Source organism: Corvus brachyrhynchos, unplaced genomic scaffold (assembly GCF_000691975.1).
Source record: "Corvus brachyrhynchos isolate BGI_N302 unplaced genomic scaffold, ASM69197v1 scaffold43, whole genome shotgun sequence".
Classification (NCBI taxonomy): Eukaryota; Metazoa; Chordata; class Aves; order Passeriformes; family Corvidae; genus Corvus; species Corvus brachyrhynchos.
The window spans coordinates 309,037-325,783 of NW_008237353.1; the positions used below are offsets into that span (position 1 = coordinate 309,037).

At 43.6% G+C, this 16,747-nt stretch overlaps 1 protein-coding gene and 1 long non-coding RNA gene across 6 annotated transcripts in view; one reads left to right on the forward strand and one right to left on the reverse strand.

Annotated features, from left to right (window-relative positions):
• LOC108445808 overlaps positions 1 to 16,741 on the forward strand; it is a 26,792-nt gene extending 10,051 nt beyond the window's left edge. For 2 of the 5 annotated variants that reach the window (XR_001860782.1, XR_001860781.1), the window contains 4 exons: positions 3,780 to 4,539; positions 5,564 to 7,907; positions 12,231 to 12,331; positions 15,553 to 16,741. This is a non-coding gene — a long non-coding RNA (uncharacterized LOC108445808). The remainder of the gene's footprint in view (positions 1 to 3,779; positions 4,540 to 5,563; positions 7,908 to 12,230; positions 12,332 to 15,552) is intronic. The other 3 variants (XR_001860784.1, XR_001860783.1, XR_001860785.1) reach the window with 3 other exon arrangements.
• Positions 1 to 16,747, reverse strand: part of NEDD9 (neural precursor cell expressed, developmentally down-regulated 9) — a 73,235-nt gene that overhangs the window by 21,052 nt on the left and 35,436 nt on the right. Inside the window, exon 3 of the mRNA XM_008630924.2 lies at positions 438 to 878. Within this exon, the coding sequence (XP_008629146.2) occupies positions 438 to 878 (441 nt within the window). The remainder of the gene's footprint in view (positions 1 to 437; positions 879 to 16,747) is intronic.

Here is a 16,747-nt window from a genome sequence, read left to right on the forward strand (position 1 = left end):
GCTGCATCATGGAGCTGCAGCAGCTCTCACTTTCAACCAAGAAATTTAACTGTAGATAAACATCAAGTGCACTCTTAAAAGATTTAGGTTCAGTATTAAAACATCCCTCATTATCACCATCCTCTTGCTCCCTCACTCTTAGAAATATGGCCCTTGTCTCATCAATCATTGATTCCTCTTTGTAGTTTAGACCCACTGTGACTTCTCCATCAAGCCAGTATATAATTTTTAATTAAACAAAAATTACTTGGGCAGATGATGTAACTGTTCATTAATAAGTGGGAGAGTTCATCTTGCTGCAGCAGCTCTTTTGAACACACAATGCAAGAACGCCACAGGCCAAATGCGCTCCAGCCTGGGAGGAACCTGAGACCACGTACTTCTCTCAGCACAAGTGAGCTGCTTTGGAGCTATGAAGTAAGAGCAAATGCACACACCTTGTTAATCACAGCTGGACCATCAATACACCTCTGCACGGAGGGTGGCACCTGGTAAATATCTTGTCCCACCAGACCATGACCAGTGGGTATCTGGTAAATTCCCTGATTCTGGTGGGAAGGTGGCACTTGGTAGACAGGGTCCCGTGCTGAGGCCTGTGAGCTTGGCACTTGGTAGATCTTCTGGTGGCTGAAGGGCTGATTCATCAATCCTGAGCTGGGCATATCCTGGCCAGAGGGACAGTCCTGTACCACGGGACCTATCAGGAGTTTCACACGGTTGCCTGGGACGATGCCTTGCCGGCCGTGTAAGGAGCAGAGCCACCATCCTTCCAGGCCCTCGGTGTTCTGTTCTATCACCGTCAGGATGTCTCCCTTGCGGAAGGCCAACTCTTCTGCACACTCAGGGACATTGTCATAGAGGGCTCTTGCCATAAGATTCTGTGGAGAAAGAAGGGCAAGAATAGCAAATCAACAAACAATTTTTCTATATCTTCAAGCACACTCTAGGTGATAAGAAATAAGAACTGAATTTGAAAAGTAAGTGTGCAGGAAATCAAAATAACATGGAAAATCATGCAGCACAGGATTCCTCTGTCCCAAGTTTGAGAAATGAGAGGCTTATGCATTATTAACACTACTAGTGAGAAATTTTCCAGTAACAGTGGCTCAGATAGAAGCTCTTTATACGGCCTAGTCACCTGAACAGACAGAAAGTCAGGAGAGTTCTGCTCTTGGCACTGAGGTGCTCTTCCTGTGAATGAGGGGCTTGTACCTTCATCTCTTGACACTGATTTCCCCACAAACGTGCTCTGTGTACTGCTGCAGCCAGCTAGCTGCCATTAAAAATAAACCCTGAACAAGACTCAAAAGGAGTGAGTAATCCAGAGCGGTTTTTGCCAAACATTTTTACACTTGTGGGGTCCCAAAAGACTTTCCATGGAGGTGCAGATCCCATTAGTGTAAAGACAGTGGCCTGGCTTTTCTTAGCTGACACCTGCAGGTGCCTTAAAGTGATGGATCTTTAGACCACCTGGTAAGAAAAGCTATCTAAAATACAAGTTGACAAAATGTCACAGGTTTTGAGCTACAATGCTCATCTTTGCATGTAGCTTTGTGCCTTCTCACTCTGTGCAAACTTCCTCAGGGACACAACACAGCATAGCAGTAGCTTAATAGGTAAAACACTTCCTCCCCTGCTGCCTCAAAACCACCACCACAAAAAAACCCCTCCAAAACAACTTCAAAGAACATGGTTCCTCTGAGTCCTCTGAGATCTTGAAGAGAAAAATATAATTTAAAAAAATAATGTGCCCAGTGACTCCAAGTGGGGTCATGCCTGTGCCATGAGGGAAGCAGTGCCCATCTCTGGGGGTCTGTTACAAGCCAAAGAATGTAAGACTGTAGGTGCCAACCAGCACCATAAAGTGCCTCTGTGTGTAACTTAGGAGGAGTCTTAGGGCAGCCAAGGAGTGTCTTTGACTTGTGTCAACATAGTTTAAGCACTCTTAGATGCATTTTGCTTGATAATGTCAAGTGGGGCAGTACCATTAACATGAGGAACTTCACACAGCTCTACTACCCCCAAGCATTTGCCCCGTGTTTCAGGCAGGCTTTGCAGTTTGCCCTGACCTCTGTCCTGTTGGGGTTCTACTCCCAGCAGTACCTCTGCCATGAAGTTTTAAGACAGCTCTGAGTTGATGTAAGGTTGTTGGCTGTGATGTGTTACTAATAAGTACCACCTCCTCTCACAGATGGAACTACCTCCCTTTCCTCTTTCTTTGCAGGCCTGTATGGCACATCCAGTTCTGAGTAACTGGCCAAGGTATTCAATGGAAAGTAGGCAGGCTGTCTGCACTAGCATTCTTGGACCCCTCAAAAAGGCCATGAAGATTTAATTTCTTGGCTCTGGTGATATTTCCAGATGTGTTGGAAACAGCTGCTCCATGACTGCCTGATTTTCAGTGAAGGCAGTCAGCAGAGATGGTTATAATCTAATTGTAAGCACTTGAAAAAATATACAGAGCCCTGGATCTGGAGTGTTCAATCTGAAATATTTGGATGCAGTACACAAACTGAAATGGTGTTAATCCACCAAAAAGGATATGCAGCTGTCTTAAAGATTTGTCTTTCCTCCGTCAAAGGAATAGCATCAAGTACAGTTTAGTGTTTTTATCTGTCATATTTATCCTCCTCCTTGGACATATCAGAACTTTTTTTTTATTGTCCCTCACTTGTTATATCTTTCCCTGTTGACACACTCATGTTTTCCCACCATCCCTGTGCTTCCTTGAGACAGAGACTTTCATCTGACCTTGCTCAGTGCAGCAGATTGTGTGCAGGGCTGAGTGGTGGATGGAAGGGGGATAAGCTCAGATGTCACATAAAAGGTAGGCAAACTTGCATTTCCCAAGACATGTAGTGCTGAAATGGGGTGCACAAGATCAGTTTCCTCTTCTCTGAATGGAAGATCAGCTTTCAAGTGTATGAGAAACACTGGCTTTGCCTTTCATCAGCATCATTAGTAAGGCCAGTATAAATTAAGCTTTGGCTTGGAAAAGCAGGATTGCCATTTTGAATTGCCATGTAAACAACAGCACTGGGGCCCACCATCCCCTCTTATGTACATCTACTCAGCTCATCAGTCAACAACAATAAGAAATGAGAATATAGATAAAGTAGGGAGCAATTTTTGTCCATGCCTTGGCAGGACTGCAAAACTATTACTGAAGCATGGTCAAAACCAGTGGCCTCTTCTTGAGCACTTCCTCTATGCTCTTGCCATGTCGATGGGGCTACTTAGCTGAGCCCATGGAGCTCAGAAAACAAAAGCCGCTGCCTAATCAGATTATTCAAGTTAATCTCTTATTTTGACTCCATCTCTTTCTAGCATCTTTCACAGGGGAAATCTACCTAAGGGACTAGTTGAGCCTGTGCAACTTACAGAAGACTTTCACAGAGGAGTTGTTTAAAGGAGGACAGTTGGGTGGGGGAGGCACAAACCAAGCAGGCTAAATCGATGATAAATGCATGTTCTTCTATACTTTGGAGTTTAAAGGTATTTGAAAAGCTTGATTAGCTTCTACAGCAAAGCAATTCTCAGAACAAAGCTGAAATGGTGGTAGAATTAGAGCAGATAAAAGTTCCCATGTGAATTTTTTTTCCCAGTTGCTCATTATCTCTGTCCCAGTGACCTTCTCACCACCTGCATGCAGCATGTTAACACTTTCTGGATGTGCTTCAAGAACTCCTTTGTCGAAAACAGCTTCAGATTCTAATTGTCAGTGTTAACTCAGGCACCATTATGTGAATTATACTAATTGGCTGCCACTTGTTTTACAGCCATTTCCCGAGGCCTTTTAAATAGCCCAGAGCCATGCCAGCAGCACCAGTCACTGATGGAGCAGTGAAGCAGGCAAAATATTCCTCCAAATAAGCATTAGGACCAGAAATACTAAGCCAGTTGCTTGGTGCCAGCAGCAAAGGCACTGTTCCTGCTAAGCAGACCTGTGTTTTGAGCATCTCCCTGACTTCATTCTTCCTTCACAGGATTGCTTAGTATGAGCTTCAGAAACAGTGTCAAAATCACTTTCCTGAGTCAGCAGAATCAGCCTTGAGAAAAATGAAATTGTGACCACAGAAGGCCTCCAGGAAAGCATTTAGAAACCACAGAGGTACCTTTAACCTGCTGTGGTGATCAAGATGGTAGTCTCTGCTCCTCCACACACAGAAAGAAGTTCTGATCACAGATACTTCTCAACCCTTGTGGGCCTCATCTCCACAGATTTGACAAATCTGAGTAATTTTTTGACTCTATGGGCATCATAGCCCGTATCTCAATACACCTCATTGGCTTCATCAGCTCAGAGACTGGGGACAGTTACATGAAATTAATTGCCTCTGAAGAGGCATGGATCTGTCCACTCGACTGTCTGAGAACCAGCACCAAGCAAGCACCAAGATCTTATATGAGAAGACAAAAGCACAGCAGTGACCTTTTTGTATGACTAAATGCTACAAAAATTTTTGGCCATTTCCTAGACAAATCGGCAATAGAGAAAGGGCAATGAGAAAATTATCTCGGAACTTGTTTTCACAACTGGTAAGTTGCACAGAAGTCCCTTTATATTCCTAATAGAAAGGAAAAAAAAAAAAGGAGTGGTACAGATGCAGAAGTACAAATTCAAGTTCTGTAAAGGCAGGGGAAAAATTACCCGATGCTAGATAGGGAAAAAATTTTGTTTTGTTATAGAAATCAGCAGTACTTCATAAAATGAAGATACTGGCAACTACCACCTTCTTTTAGTAAGACTAAGAATGGAAGCCTCTGCTGCTCTCCTTTGGTCCAATTAAATTAACTACATGATAGGTGCAGTGGAGCTCTTCTTAAAAGCCAAAAGTACCCTGTGGTCTCTGTGTAGCAGCTCCATTCTCCTGAGCCCCCTGTGCTACAGCAGCTGTGCTTCAAGTAAGGAGTGCTTCTCTACAGCTAATGGCTGATTGGAAAGACTCAGATCAGCTTTTGTGTCCTCAAGCCTTGCTAGCAATACTGGGATGTGTGGAAGTTGAAGCCAGGGTCAGGCCCCCACCGTGTTAATGCTCTGTACAGGCAAAACAAAAAAACCCCACATTTGTTCTCAAAAAGCTTAAATTCCTCCTAACCTTGGGCTCATGAGTGCAGTAGAAAGCATCTTATGTAAAATCACTGAAAACCAGAAGTTTTCCAGTCTTCTGTTAAACAAAGTGCTATCTCAGTTGTCAGCAGGTCAAAGTGAAAGGGAGCCCGACCCTAATGACTGCTGCCTGGGGATTTTAGCTGGAACATGCTGCAGGAAAAGGCTCAGCAGACTTTGCTGATGTCATGTGTCAGAAACTTTCTAAAGAACTGGAACTGTAATGGATACTCTCTAGATTAAATGCAGATTACAGGGCCCATGATCCTAATTTTCTACACTGGATGAGACAAAAGTAAAGCTTTCAAGCTTTCTCTAGGTAAAGTGAACCAGGAGTTTGAATCTTCTGTCTGAGGTTTCCTTTAATGCCAGTTAAAGTCCATTAGATAAAAGCTGGAAAGGTGCCATTTGTATTCTCTGCATGCCTTAGATTTTTCTTTCTTTTGCATCTAGGATGCATGTCCTATTGAAACCCAACTGTGAGCAAAAGATGCTGCTCTGAAAACTGTCAGCTGTCCTACTTGCAGAACCCAAACTAAAAAAGTAAGACTCTGTAAACTGTTTTTCTTCTCAGATGTTGAAGGAACTACAGGCCAAATTCAGCTGCATAAATGAGGTCTATTACAGAACTGTCAAAGGTGTCTACTCTCTCCTTAGCCTACTGCAATTGATGGCTAACATGTCTGCAGCTGGATGAAGACACATGAAAATACTTTGAAGATCACGATCTGTTTTGGATGGCCTTCTCTGCAGTGAAGGGAACAGACAGAATTCTGTAATTCATAGTCTGGAGGATGAAGAGGGTGTTTGCTGATGAGGCTGAGGCAGAAGAGGGAAGAGGCAAGAGTTAAAAAGAGCAGTGGAAAGAGCTACCACTTCTGTAAGAGTAAACACATCCAGTGACGTGGATAACGAGCGTGTGTGAGGTGCCCACAGCCATGGAAGCAAACACAGGAATAATAAATTACACGCTACGAGATTAAACACAATGGTCTCTTTAAGGGCCGAGTGCAGTGGTGCCAAGCTCCCGGCACAGGGCTGCCGACTTCACTCCTCTCAGCCAGCTCCACAATGAATGAACGCTCGAGGAAAAGGTTCAACCAACCATAAGCTCAAAGAATTTCTGCTGCATCCCTCAGAGGTGCAGTATGAGGATACTGATCCCTGCTCCGTGCTTGGCTGCTGAGGCGTATTGTTTTGTTCTGCTTTGTCTTGTTTTTTAATATTGCTTCCTGTGCGTAGAGTTTATGTGCAAACAGAACTGGGAAAATCGCCTCTGCTCTTCACTAAAAGAGGGTGGGACCCCTGTTTTCTATTATTGGACAAACTGTTTCTTAAAATGAGAAACAGCTTCTCTCCTATGTTTAGCAAGCTTGGGAGTAGGAAGGGAGGAACAAAGGAAGGAAAGGTGGGGGCAATGTCTGCGAACAAACCAGTAGCTTAGTTTTGGTTGGATCACTTTTAGTTACCCATCACATAATATTTTTGATAACAGATTCCCATGTTTTAGATTTCTTAAAAATGAATGACTGCTATTCCAAAGTAAGCTTAAGTATTTACATACCCTTGTAGGGCTGCACTAGGCCCAACAGTAATGCTCTGCCTGTGAGACAAAAGAACCAAGCTGAAAACCCTGTAAAAAGTGAGCTTTATTCTGAGATACATGGTTTGCCTACAAGCAGAACTGGTAGAAGAGAGGGAAATTTCAGCTCTGTTGTGTCTTCTGACAGAAGGGTTTCAGTGCCAGAGCCATTGGGCAGTTTAACTTTGGTTCTTTTCAGCTCCCATCTCCTTTTCTATTTCTCAGTGTCACTGCCTCTGAAATAAAGCATTCATTGTGCTGTGTTGGCCAGGAAAGTAACTCTTGAGGCACAGTAGGTAACAGGTTTATCTATAACAAGCAACTTATCACAAAGGCTACTTAATAGAAGCTGACAGAGGTCACTGAATAAGACATTCAGCTTTGCAAAATGTCTTTTGCTGGTCTGCTCAAACCTAGAAGAAGGCAGTATGAACAGCAAAGGCAGTACCTGGTACACACAAAGCTGCACTGGCATGTTCACTGTTGGCAGTGACATGGGGAGTGGACTACGAAACAGCACCGCTTGGCCATAACAGCCTCCATCCACGCTCAGACCTGAAACAACTCATTGCCAGCAACAAGCTGTGTGCAGACTCTTGCTTCTTCTCTCAAGATGATGTCTCTCTCTGCTACACAGAGAAGGCAGGAAATGCTACCACAGCACGTATGAGAGCCTCTGCACCAGCAGGGTGTCGCAGCTGCTGCAGCTTCAGCAGGGGAAATGCCCTGAGCATCCAAGTCAGCCTGCGCCCGGCTCTGGGAACTCTGAGCTCCCTTAGCTCTCAGCTGAAAACAAAATAAGGAGCCCGGTTGCAAATGTTCACCATGGTAATGCTTCAGTTCACTCCTCAGGCAAAGACCATAGTTCTACTTTCCAGGCACTCTCTTGCTTTCTAACACCAAAACCTCAAGTTTTCGGTTTAGCGAAGATACTTCTCTGGTCAAGCACTGCTCACCCAAAAAATTACAAGTCCTGCTGGATGGAAATTAAGGCAGTTTTCCACACACAGATTTGGAAGACTGGCTTCACAGCTAATGAGAGAGCTACGAGCCAACAGCCTCCGCAGAGCCCTAAGGACAGGTCTTCATCCACCCTAAATATCCTTACTCTCTAGTCCTGTGGATCTCCAGAACAGAGGCTGTCAGTCATGCTGAAGTACACCAAGCTGCCTGGAAGCTGTGACATGGAAAACCTTCTTTCTGCAGGGCACAGAGGTGAGTGCCTTATTTCAATGTCCCACCAAGCTGTCCCAGCCCCTCTGCCTGCCTGAGAGGCCTGATTTTCAGAGTTTGCTCAGTCTGGGATTTTTTTTTTTTTGGTAGTGAGACAAGTTACACAGAAAGTTAAAGAGGAAAAATAGGAATGTCCCCTTCTTACTGGACCACACTGGGGGGCAAGCCAAAGTAGGCACTATGGCTGTCATGCTCTGGAATATTCATTGCCAGTTTTTGCAGACACAATACTGCACCAAGCAGGGTAGGCAAGCAGCGAGCAGACCAGCTAGGGCTCAGGCACTTCACACTCTTGCTCAGGATGCTGCAGGTCCACTGGTTCACTCAAGACTGGGATTCAAGTGTGACATAAACATGTGAGAGACTGAAAGTGCTCTGGTTTGAGAACCGTTTTTGTTTCACCAGAGCTACTCCGTTTTAAGTAAATAGGAGATATTTGTGTATCCATTTTTTTTGTAGGTAGTTGGCAAAGTAGTTTGCAAAACTGAGGCAAAGCAGTGAACCTGCACCTTGGGAGGGAATCCAAATGTATGTCTATTAAATAAGGAATTAGGAGGCTAGAACAAATAGGGGGGAACTAAAAAAGGAAAAATGTGAAAATGAAGGTTAGAACAAAGATCCTAACTGGTGCTCTGGCCTGTGTGAATAAAATAGTTCAGTGTTCTGCCCTGAGTGCAGAAGCTTATTGCCATACCTGATGTTTCACAACGGAAAAGCAAGTTGAAAAGAAAGATCTCTGGCTCCGTATCTATTGAGAGCACCAAAATGGTAATTCTACATAGGCAAGAAGGAAAAAAAGCCAGGCTTTCTTTGTTTGCTCAGATGATATTCTTTTGTCTGTCGACTGAGTTTTGGTTTTTTGGCTTGTCCAGTTTTATTTTAGTGAGAGGGGGTGAGAGGCATTACAAAGAATTACCCAGAAACATAATGTCCTAGCTGTTAAGTAAGGTGTTTCTGATGCAGCCAAGGCCGTGCTGTATCCCAAAGCCCACGTGAGCGGCACAGGGCCCCCGAGGTGCCGGCTGCGCCCGCCGGGCGGGTTTAACAGGAGCGGGGCCGCTCCCTTTCCCTGCGCAGCAACGCCGCGCTCGGGGCGCGCAGCGGGACGCGGCGGCCACCGCTCCGCTGGAAAAGGGCACGCTGAGCTAATGCTCCATCACCCAGCCCTGCGGAACAGCCCGGCACTAAGGCACGGCGCTGCTGGGCTGCCAGACCACCCACCCTGCTCTGCTGCCATCGCAGGCGTCGCACACGGTGTGCGACAGAAACATCTACAGTGAGGCAGAGCACGGATCCACTGATGACATATTCCTCTTATTCCTCTGCCCCCTGAGTTCCTGGGGTTCTGCAGCAGTGCCGAAATGCCATTCTCGTTGCTCCTTCTGGGGACACAGACCACATCCCCTGACTTACCTTCAAGATCTATTAATATTTTGGGAAATTCCACCACACCTAACTCACTAAGTTCTCTGTGTATGTTTCACCCTCGTAACCGGTTTCCTTTCCCCCCACCCAAGGAAGGGTGTGATCTCGTTCCATGACTTTAAAAGGCCTTTTCAAATCCGTCTGAGGGCTGTGTGCCTTTTGTGACATCAACAGGGAGAGAAAAAAAAAATCAAGCATGCAAACAATACCCTTAGAGTAAATATGATCTCACTGTGATTAAACCACAGTACATCAAAATCAAAAAGCAGATGTAAAACTTAACCCCTTTCCCTCAGGCAAGCAATTAAAAACTTAATGAAAGGAGATCAGATGTTAAACGCTAAAGAATTGAAGAAGCAGAGCAGAAAGGGGAAAAAAAAAATTATGGAAAGAAAGAATCCTGAAACGTGTGTTTTGAGTTCTCAGTTTTCCATTTTCTGGCATTTGTGAGCAGTCTTCTCCCAGACAAAGCTTCCTTAAAAAAAAAAAACAACCCAAACCCAAAATTAACCCTTCTTCCTGCGGCTCTGGGGAAACAATTACAACTTGATTGTCAAGAAACCATAGCTATGTAGACATAGGACCTCAGTACTGCCACCAACTCACTTGTCTGATGTCTTCAGCTTTGAAAAGTATGATTTTTTAATTATTTTTCTTTAAATCTAGAACTTAGATGAACTAGGACATGTTCTTCTTCCCCCAAGTCTCTCAAAAAAATTTCATTAGAAAGGAAAGCCATCCTACTCTGTCAATATAGTGTCACCATCTGGGATACTACACAGCAGCTACAACTTGGGATGCCCTGAGAGTCCAACTTACTAAAGAAAAACAAGCTCAGGAACTCCTCTTTCCAGGCTCCTTCCAGCCCTCAGCAGGCTGGTGGGACAGGTAGCACATTGCCTGTGAATCAGAATTCCAGGGAAGCCAAGCCTAGCTGGCAGCTGATGCTTGCCAGGTCCAGTCAGAGTCATCTCCATTCTACAGGGCAGCGGTTAAAAGTCAACAAGCCTCCCAGAACAGCTCAATTTTGGCAAGCTGACATTTTCTGGGCAAGCATACCCCCGGAGAAGAGGGATGGTGAAGGTGTAGGTGCATTTTAAGCAGCTCTGGTTACTGTGCTCAGTCTCAGGCTGAAACACAACTTTAACTCTTATTCTTGATCATGTGAGAGAACGGTTTGGGCAGCTCCTGGGCTGCATGCAAACAAAATAAATCAGTATAAAAAGAGAGAGAGAAAACAAAAGAAGATATCTGCCTGTAGATTACATCTTTCTATAGCAGTAAAAATTGGTTTATTACCCTAAGCATTTTAACTGGATGTAAAGTCCACAGGACATGGGCATTCATGAGCCTACCTACTTCTAGCTGTATGTTAAACAGAGTGCACACCTCTAGTTGTCTTGTACTTAACCCTTTGGATCAGAAACGTGTTTAGAAAGAGAATAATTGATGGTTTTTATGGTCTGTCTTCCTCTCTCTGTCTGCAACTAAGCAGGTCACTGGAAGAACTGAGATTTACTCCTAGGCTCCGTCAGCATTTTTTAAGATTTGTTGTTACCAAAGATTCGTGGTATTGCTATTGCTAAAATTTTCAACCTTGCTGTCGATGAGGCCAGCTTAAGAAAGGGCTTCTGATGTGCTGACTGCATTCCTGTAGAGTAAACCCGAGTAAACCCATTCTTATTACTCTTCCTTTTCCAGGCAGGATGGTCCACTCTGACTGTGAAGAAAGTGTTTTTAAAACCAACACAAAAATAGAAAGGCGAGAATTGGCCTCATCCCTATAGAGAAAAAACAAAAAAAATACAGTTTTTGTCATGCTATGCACTTGTGTTTCTAGGACTGTGAACTATAGCTTTAGCAGTCCTGTTTCATGTCAAACACAAGCTACGTCCAAATCTGCTGTGGAAAAATGAGCTCCTTAAAATTAAGACAGTTTCCACTACTGTAATGTCTAGACCAAAAGGCAAAAGAAAACGGGCACTTGCCAAGAGCAAGCTGTGATAATCAGGCAATAATATGCAGAGGCTGCACTCTGAGCTGCTATAAAGTGACCCAGCTTCACTGATGCTGAGAGCTGCAGCCATTTACAGGCAGAAGTACCTCTACATGCAGCTTTACTTAGCAGCAGCCTTACTTAATAAATATTGCTCAATACCTGCCATAAATATTATTTTCATAGTACAGTCCCAGATGAGCATCTGATCAAGCCTACTGAAGGCTTGGCATAAAGCACTTTTCAGGGACCAGAGTACTGCTCTAACAAGTAGATGTCTACTGCTTTCATGGATGCTCAGAGAGCATCTATTACGTAAAAAAGCCTCTTGAAAAGTGACTTATGCATTTACAATTCCAAATATCACTGAAAATGGGTTCCTACACAGGTATGTGGACTTTAATGTCCTAAGAAGTTCAGCTACTTGTCTCCATCAGGTGTGGCCAGAAATGGGAGCAGTAAAAGATAAGAGTCCTCCAAAGGTGCTGCAGCCAAGGCAGAGGCTGTGCATACTACTCTTAAGCACTCATGTTGCTTTAAAAATGGAATTAAAACTCTGGACCTTGGGAGACAGGTGGGTTCCTAATTGCTGTTGGTATGAAGGGGATTTAAGTAATTAAATGCTGTGTTAAGTTAGTCCAAATAAAATAAGCAAGACAAAAACTACTTAACATTGGCCCTTAAGTGACCTAAGCGCATCTCTTGTATGCAGAAGGCATTCCCATGCCCCTAACATCTTTGATAACAGCAATATGACAAGTAGGAAGCTCTATGCTCCTGGTTTGCTACCTTTTTGTATGCACTAGATGCACCTGGCCTTGCTGCAATTACTCTGGTACTTAAAATGGAGCACAGGCAATACACTAATACAAATTTCTCCTCAGGCACCACACACAGGAGTTCAGCGTTCAGAGATCCGATATCAGTGCAAGTATTGTCTTCTAACCCCACTTGTTGCTGGGCTTGAGAAGGTACAATTCCAAAGGTGAGTTTGTCTGCAGTCTTAGGAAGTGTGCTCCAACACTTAACAAATTCACAATAACGCTTCATGAGACTTCTCTGAAGTCTAGCCTGTATTCTGGAAAATAGGAGAGTTCTGCAGCCTTTCTAAGACAATAACCACTGAAATGTGCTTTCATTTTTCCTTTGCAGGAGATGTTTCCATAAAGTCTTACTATTAGACAGTTTTCCTGCTCTCTGATCTGATAGGTCCCCCTCGATGAGGTATTTTGATAGTGTGGCACTGTTTGGAATCAGTAGACTTGAGTCAAGATACCTCAAGGCCAAGTAATAGTTTAACATGCAACCTGCAACCTCTAGCAGGACCTTAAAAGCAAGAGTAAAACCCCCAAACAAGTATCTAATGCCTCTTGTACTATCTAGAGTCAAACTGAATTGGAACTATCAAAAAAAAATAAGGAAGACTGTTCATCTGGTAGTTCTGCTTCCCCATCAAATACTAGGAACTACTGGACAGAGGCAGATAAGACTATCAGTTTCTGATTAAACAGATTCACAGCTACATTACTCAGGAGCAATTGTTAGACTAAAAACCACAGAAGTTTAGAAATCTGGCAAAAAACCCTGCATGCTGCTGGCTGTAATGCTTTGTGATGGCTCCTCTTCTTCCTCTGAAACAAACCCTGTAACGTCCCTAAGCCTCAGCAGCTCCATCTGTAAAACAGAATTAAAAGCACTCTGCTATCCTACCAAGACTTTGGTAGGGCAAGTGGACACAGTTGTTGGAGTTTCTCAACTACCCTGGAGTGTTGAGGCACTCCCTCTATTAAGTATACAAATATAAATCTACAGGGGGGGTGTGGGAGGGGAAGGAGGGCACACACAGGTTACAGCAGCAATCTGAAAATGACAGTGGCCCCCCAAGCTTTGTGAAGGGGACAGTCCTTCTGGCTCTATCTCACTAGTGCTGCTGCTGACTTGGGCCTGACCCTGCTAGACCTCAGCCACCTCACCCTGCACATGCACACATGAGAGAAAAATCATGAAACTTCCATTCGAAACTCACGACAGTAAGAGAGATGGCACAAACTTGGACAGGTTTTCCCCTTGTTGGTTTTTTCCTCTCTCATTACATTTTACAAGGTTTTACAGTTCCTATTTACTTCTGAGTTTGATTGCTATACTGAAAAAAAAAAGTGAAACGAAAAGGAGTGAGGAATAAACAGAACAGAGAGGATTTGGTTAAAAAAGTACAGACAGTTCTTTTCCTTTTACATGGTCCAACACTCAAAGTCTTTCATTGCCAGGGTTACAAGCAGCTTTTCACAAGCACTTCTGGTTGGGAATATTGTATTTCTTCCCAGGGACACTATTTTGTTTGTCTTGGCGTGCAGACATTGTAATCAAGTCTATATATTACAGGACTGTGCACTACAGGCATTTTGAACCCTGTTTAGGTTTCTTCCTTGCCCAACAAATTATCTAAAAATAGATAATCAAGACCTCATACTTTACATCTACGTCATTCCTTTTGGCTTAAATGAGGTAAGGAATGTAGGGTTTTTTCCCTCTCCTCTTTCACTAACTGTTCGGAAGTTTAGTAAACAGATGAGTCCCCTTTTCTTCCTTCCTTCCCCCTCTTACTTTGTCTTGCATGTGAACAGCCACCAAGCTACAAAAGCCTTGTTATGATAATGTCTTCTCCCTTTTGCTTATGTTGCACTTTTATTGCCTGAGATAAGAGCATTGGAACTGGTGGCCAGACATACCCTTTCCCATCCATGTCCTTCACTGCTCATGGTAACCCACTGGTATTTCTGTCCCTACACAGTATATTGTAGCTGTAACTGCTCCATCCTTGGAATAACAGCCTGGGTTTGGTCTCAGAAAAGGCTGACCTTACCTCCTGGATTACCTCCTGGAACGGAGTCCTGTGAGAACTTGATGGGATGCAGTTTTGTGGCACATGGGGATTTAGCACAAAAGCAAGCTGCTGTCATCAAAAACTGAGGTGTTGCCCTCACACAACTGCACCCCTACAGGAATTAGCTTCTGAAAGCAGCTTTTAGACAAGTAGGGCTAAGAAGTGCTCCAAACCAACACAAGTATTTGTTATGCTTAATGTTTCCCATCTTTCCATATTGCAGTTAAAATAACTTCTGTGTTCTCAGGCATTTAACTAGTACATGAATGGGACAACAGGACCTGGCCTGGGGTCAACTTTGCTTTAAATAGCCACATAATCACAGAATATCACACAGTGTGCAAAAGATAGACAGTGGTGTAGAGACATATGTAAGGTAAAATTCTGAACCTGCTTAAATCCACTGGGATTTTCCCTTTCAGAGGATTCAGACTTGAGTATTAAGATGGGAGAATGCTTGAAGAGTGCAATGGACAATAAAAGAAGCTTAAATGGAGGAAGAGAGGGAGGGAACAAGTTTTGAAAATGTCTGAATAAAAAATGTGTAGATTGAGTAGCAGAAAGGATTTCTAGACCAGAAATTACCTTGGGTTTAGTCACACTGAAAGCAAAGTCATGAGTGATGGACAGACGTATTCAGGGTCTGACCCATGAAGCAGTTCCTGTTCTGTCCTACTGTTAAAATTCTGAATTAAACTATAACAAGCATTTCAATTATTTCTTTAAATGAGGCCTTATGGACTATCACAATGAAAGTAAGGAATGACAGGCCCCAGTATAACACCAGGAACAGCTAAACAGAGCCAAATCTGCACCTGGACGCTAAGCCTCCTCTGAAGTGATGGCATGTCCCCAGGCAGGCCATGAGCACTCTCTGTGCCTTTATTTCATGCATATAATTAAAAAAAAAAAAAAAAAAAAAGACCTTTGTTTTCTTATAGGGAGATAAATCAAAGAGAGAAAATACAGAAAGAACAAAGACTGAATGTGCAGGTATTTTCTTTGTATATTACTCTAGGGATAAGAAATAGATCTAAGAATGTTTGCCCCAGTTAAACAGTGTAAGTAACTACTTCACATTTCCCAGGGAAAGTAAACACTGTAATCCAACAAGAAAGTTTTTGAGGCCAAACCCCTCAATCTTCTCTTTTTATTTATTTTTTAATGGCTTGCTCTTTCTCTGTCTAGAATTAAGTAATCACAAACCAAAACCAAAATCCTCATTCCCACAAGACAGGGCAAAGGAACCATTACAGAGCAGGGAAGACTTCCCCCTTTTGAGCCACCTTATCAGTCCACTTATCAGTCCACTTATCTTGCAGTGCCACTGGGCTACATAGAAGAAATCAGGACACTGTATAACTATGCAGGACCATTATTTTGCTACTGGGATACAAGTGTTGCTTGGCCATGGACAGTCTGAAAGCAGTTTGTGAGCTTGGACTAACAGTGACTCTGCTCTTCTACCCTCGAGTGCCTGATGTTTTCTGCTCAGAGTAACAGCTTCTCCAGGCAGGTATAAAGTCTACCTGGACTGATCAGAGGTGGAGTAGATAGAAGAGAAATGAATTTTATCTCAGACTTCAGATCAGTCATTTGTTTGAGACACAGTTTAAAAAAGAAAAAAAGCCATCAGATTCACATCAGAATTGTCAAAGCCATGGATTACCTTTGTCGACCCACGTCTAACACAATTTCTTTTTTCCTTGTCTTTCCATGACATGGAGAAACTGGCAGCAGCTTTGGAAACTTAACTCTGACCTTTCCCAAAGTTTGGCTTGAGAGACTCTGAAAACTTGGTCTGAGCTCAGAGATGTACAGAAGAGCACAAAAATCTGTGCACATTTACCTGGGTATCACTCGTACTCCTCACTCACACTGCTAGAGCATCAGCACTCTTTCACACTATGCAGCCTAAGTTCAGTACGGAGATGGACCTCACTTCCAAAGCAACTTAGTCTGCAAGTATATAGCGTGTGACATTTCCAAAATCACCTTTTTATTGACGCTGAAGTTATTTTTGGCTGGGGAAGGAAAGTTTTTCCTTCCTCCCCCTTTTTTTCCAAGCACACAAGATTACGGTATGTCTGTACAGTAATCTAATGCCCCGTGGGCAATTCTGTACCTTGCCCAGACGTTTCTGAGTAAAATTAGGATGACAGGCTCCACATTTGTGTCTTTTGAAAAAAAAAAAAAAAACAACCAACCACCCCTCTGGTAAAAGGTTGCTAAAAGCGATTATTTAATAAGCGGGGATTAAAGGATCTAGTAAGGCGGTAAGGCTACCCAATTTTCAAAAATGTTACGGGTTTTTTTCCCCTCGCTTATGACCCATCAAACAGAACGAACCGTGATAAGGAAACATCCACAAACGGCTGGAAAGGGGGCGAATGAGCTCCCGGGGAGGATCGGGGGTACCTGTCCCAAACGCGCCTGGCCATCACACACCGCCCCGCGATCCCGGGCTCACCCCGTTATCCAGGACCCGCATCAGCGGGGAAAGCGAGGGCAGCCCCT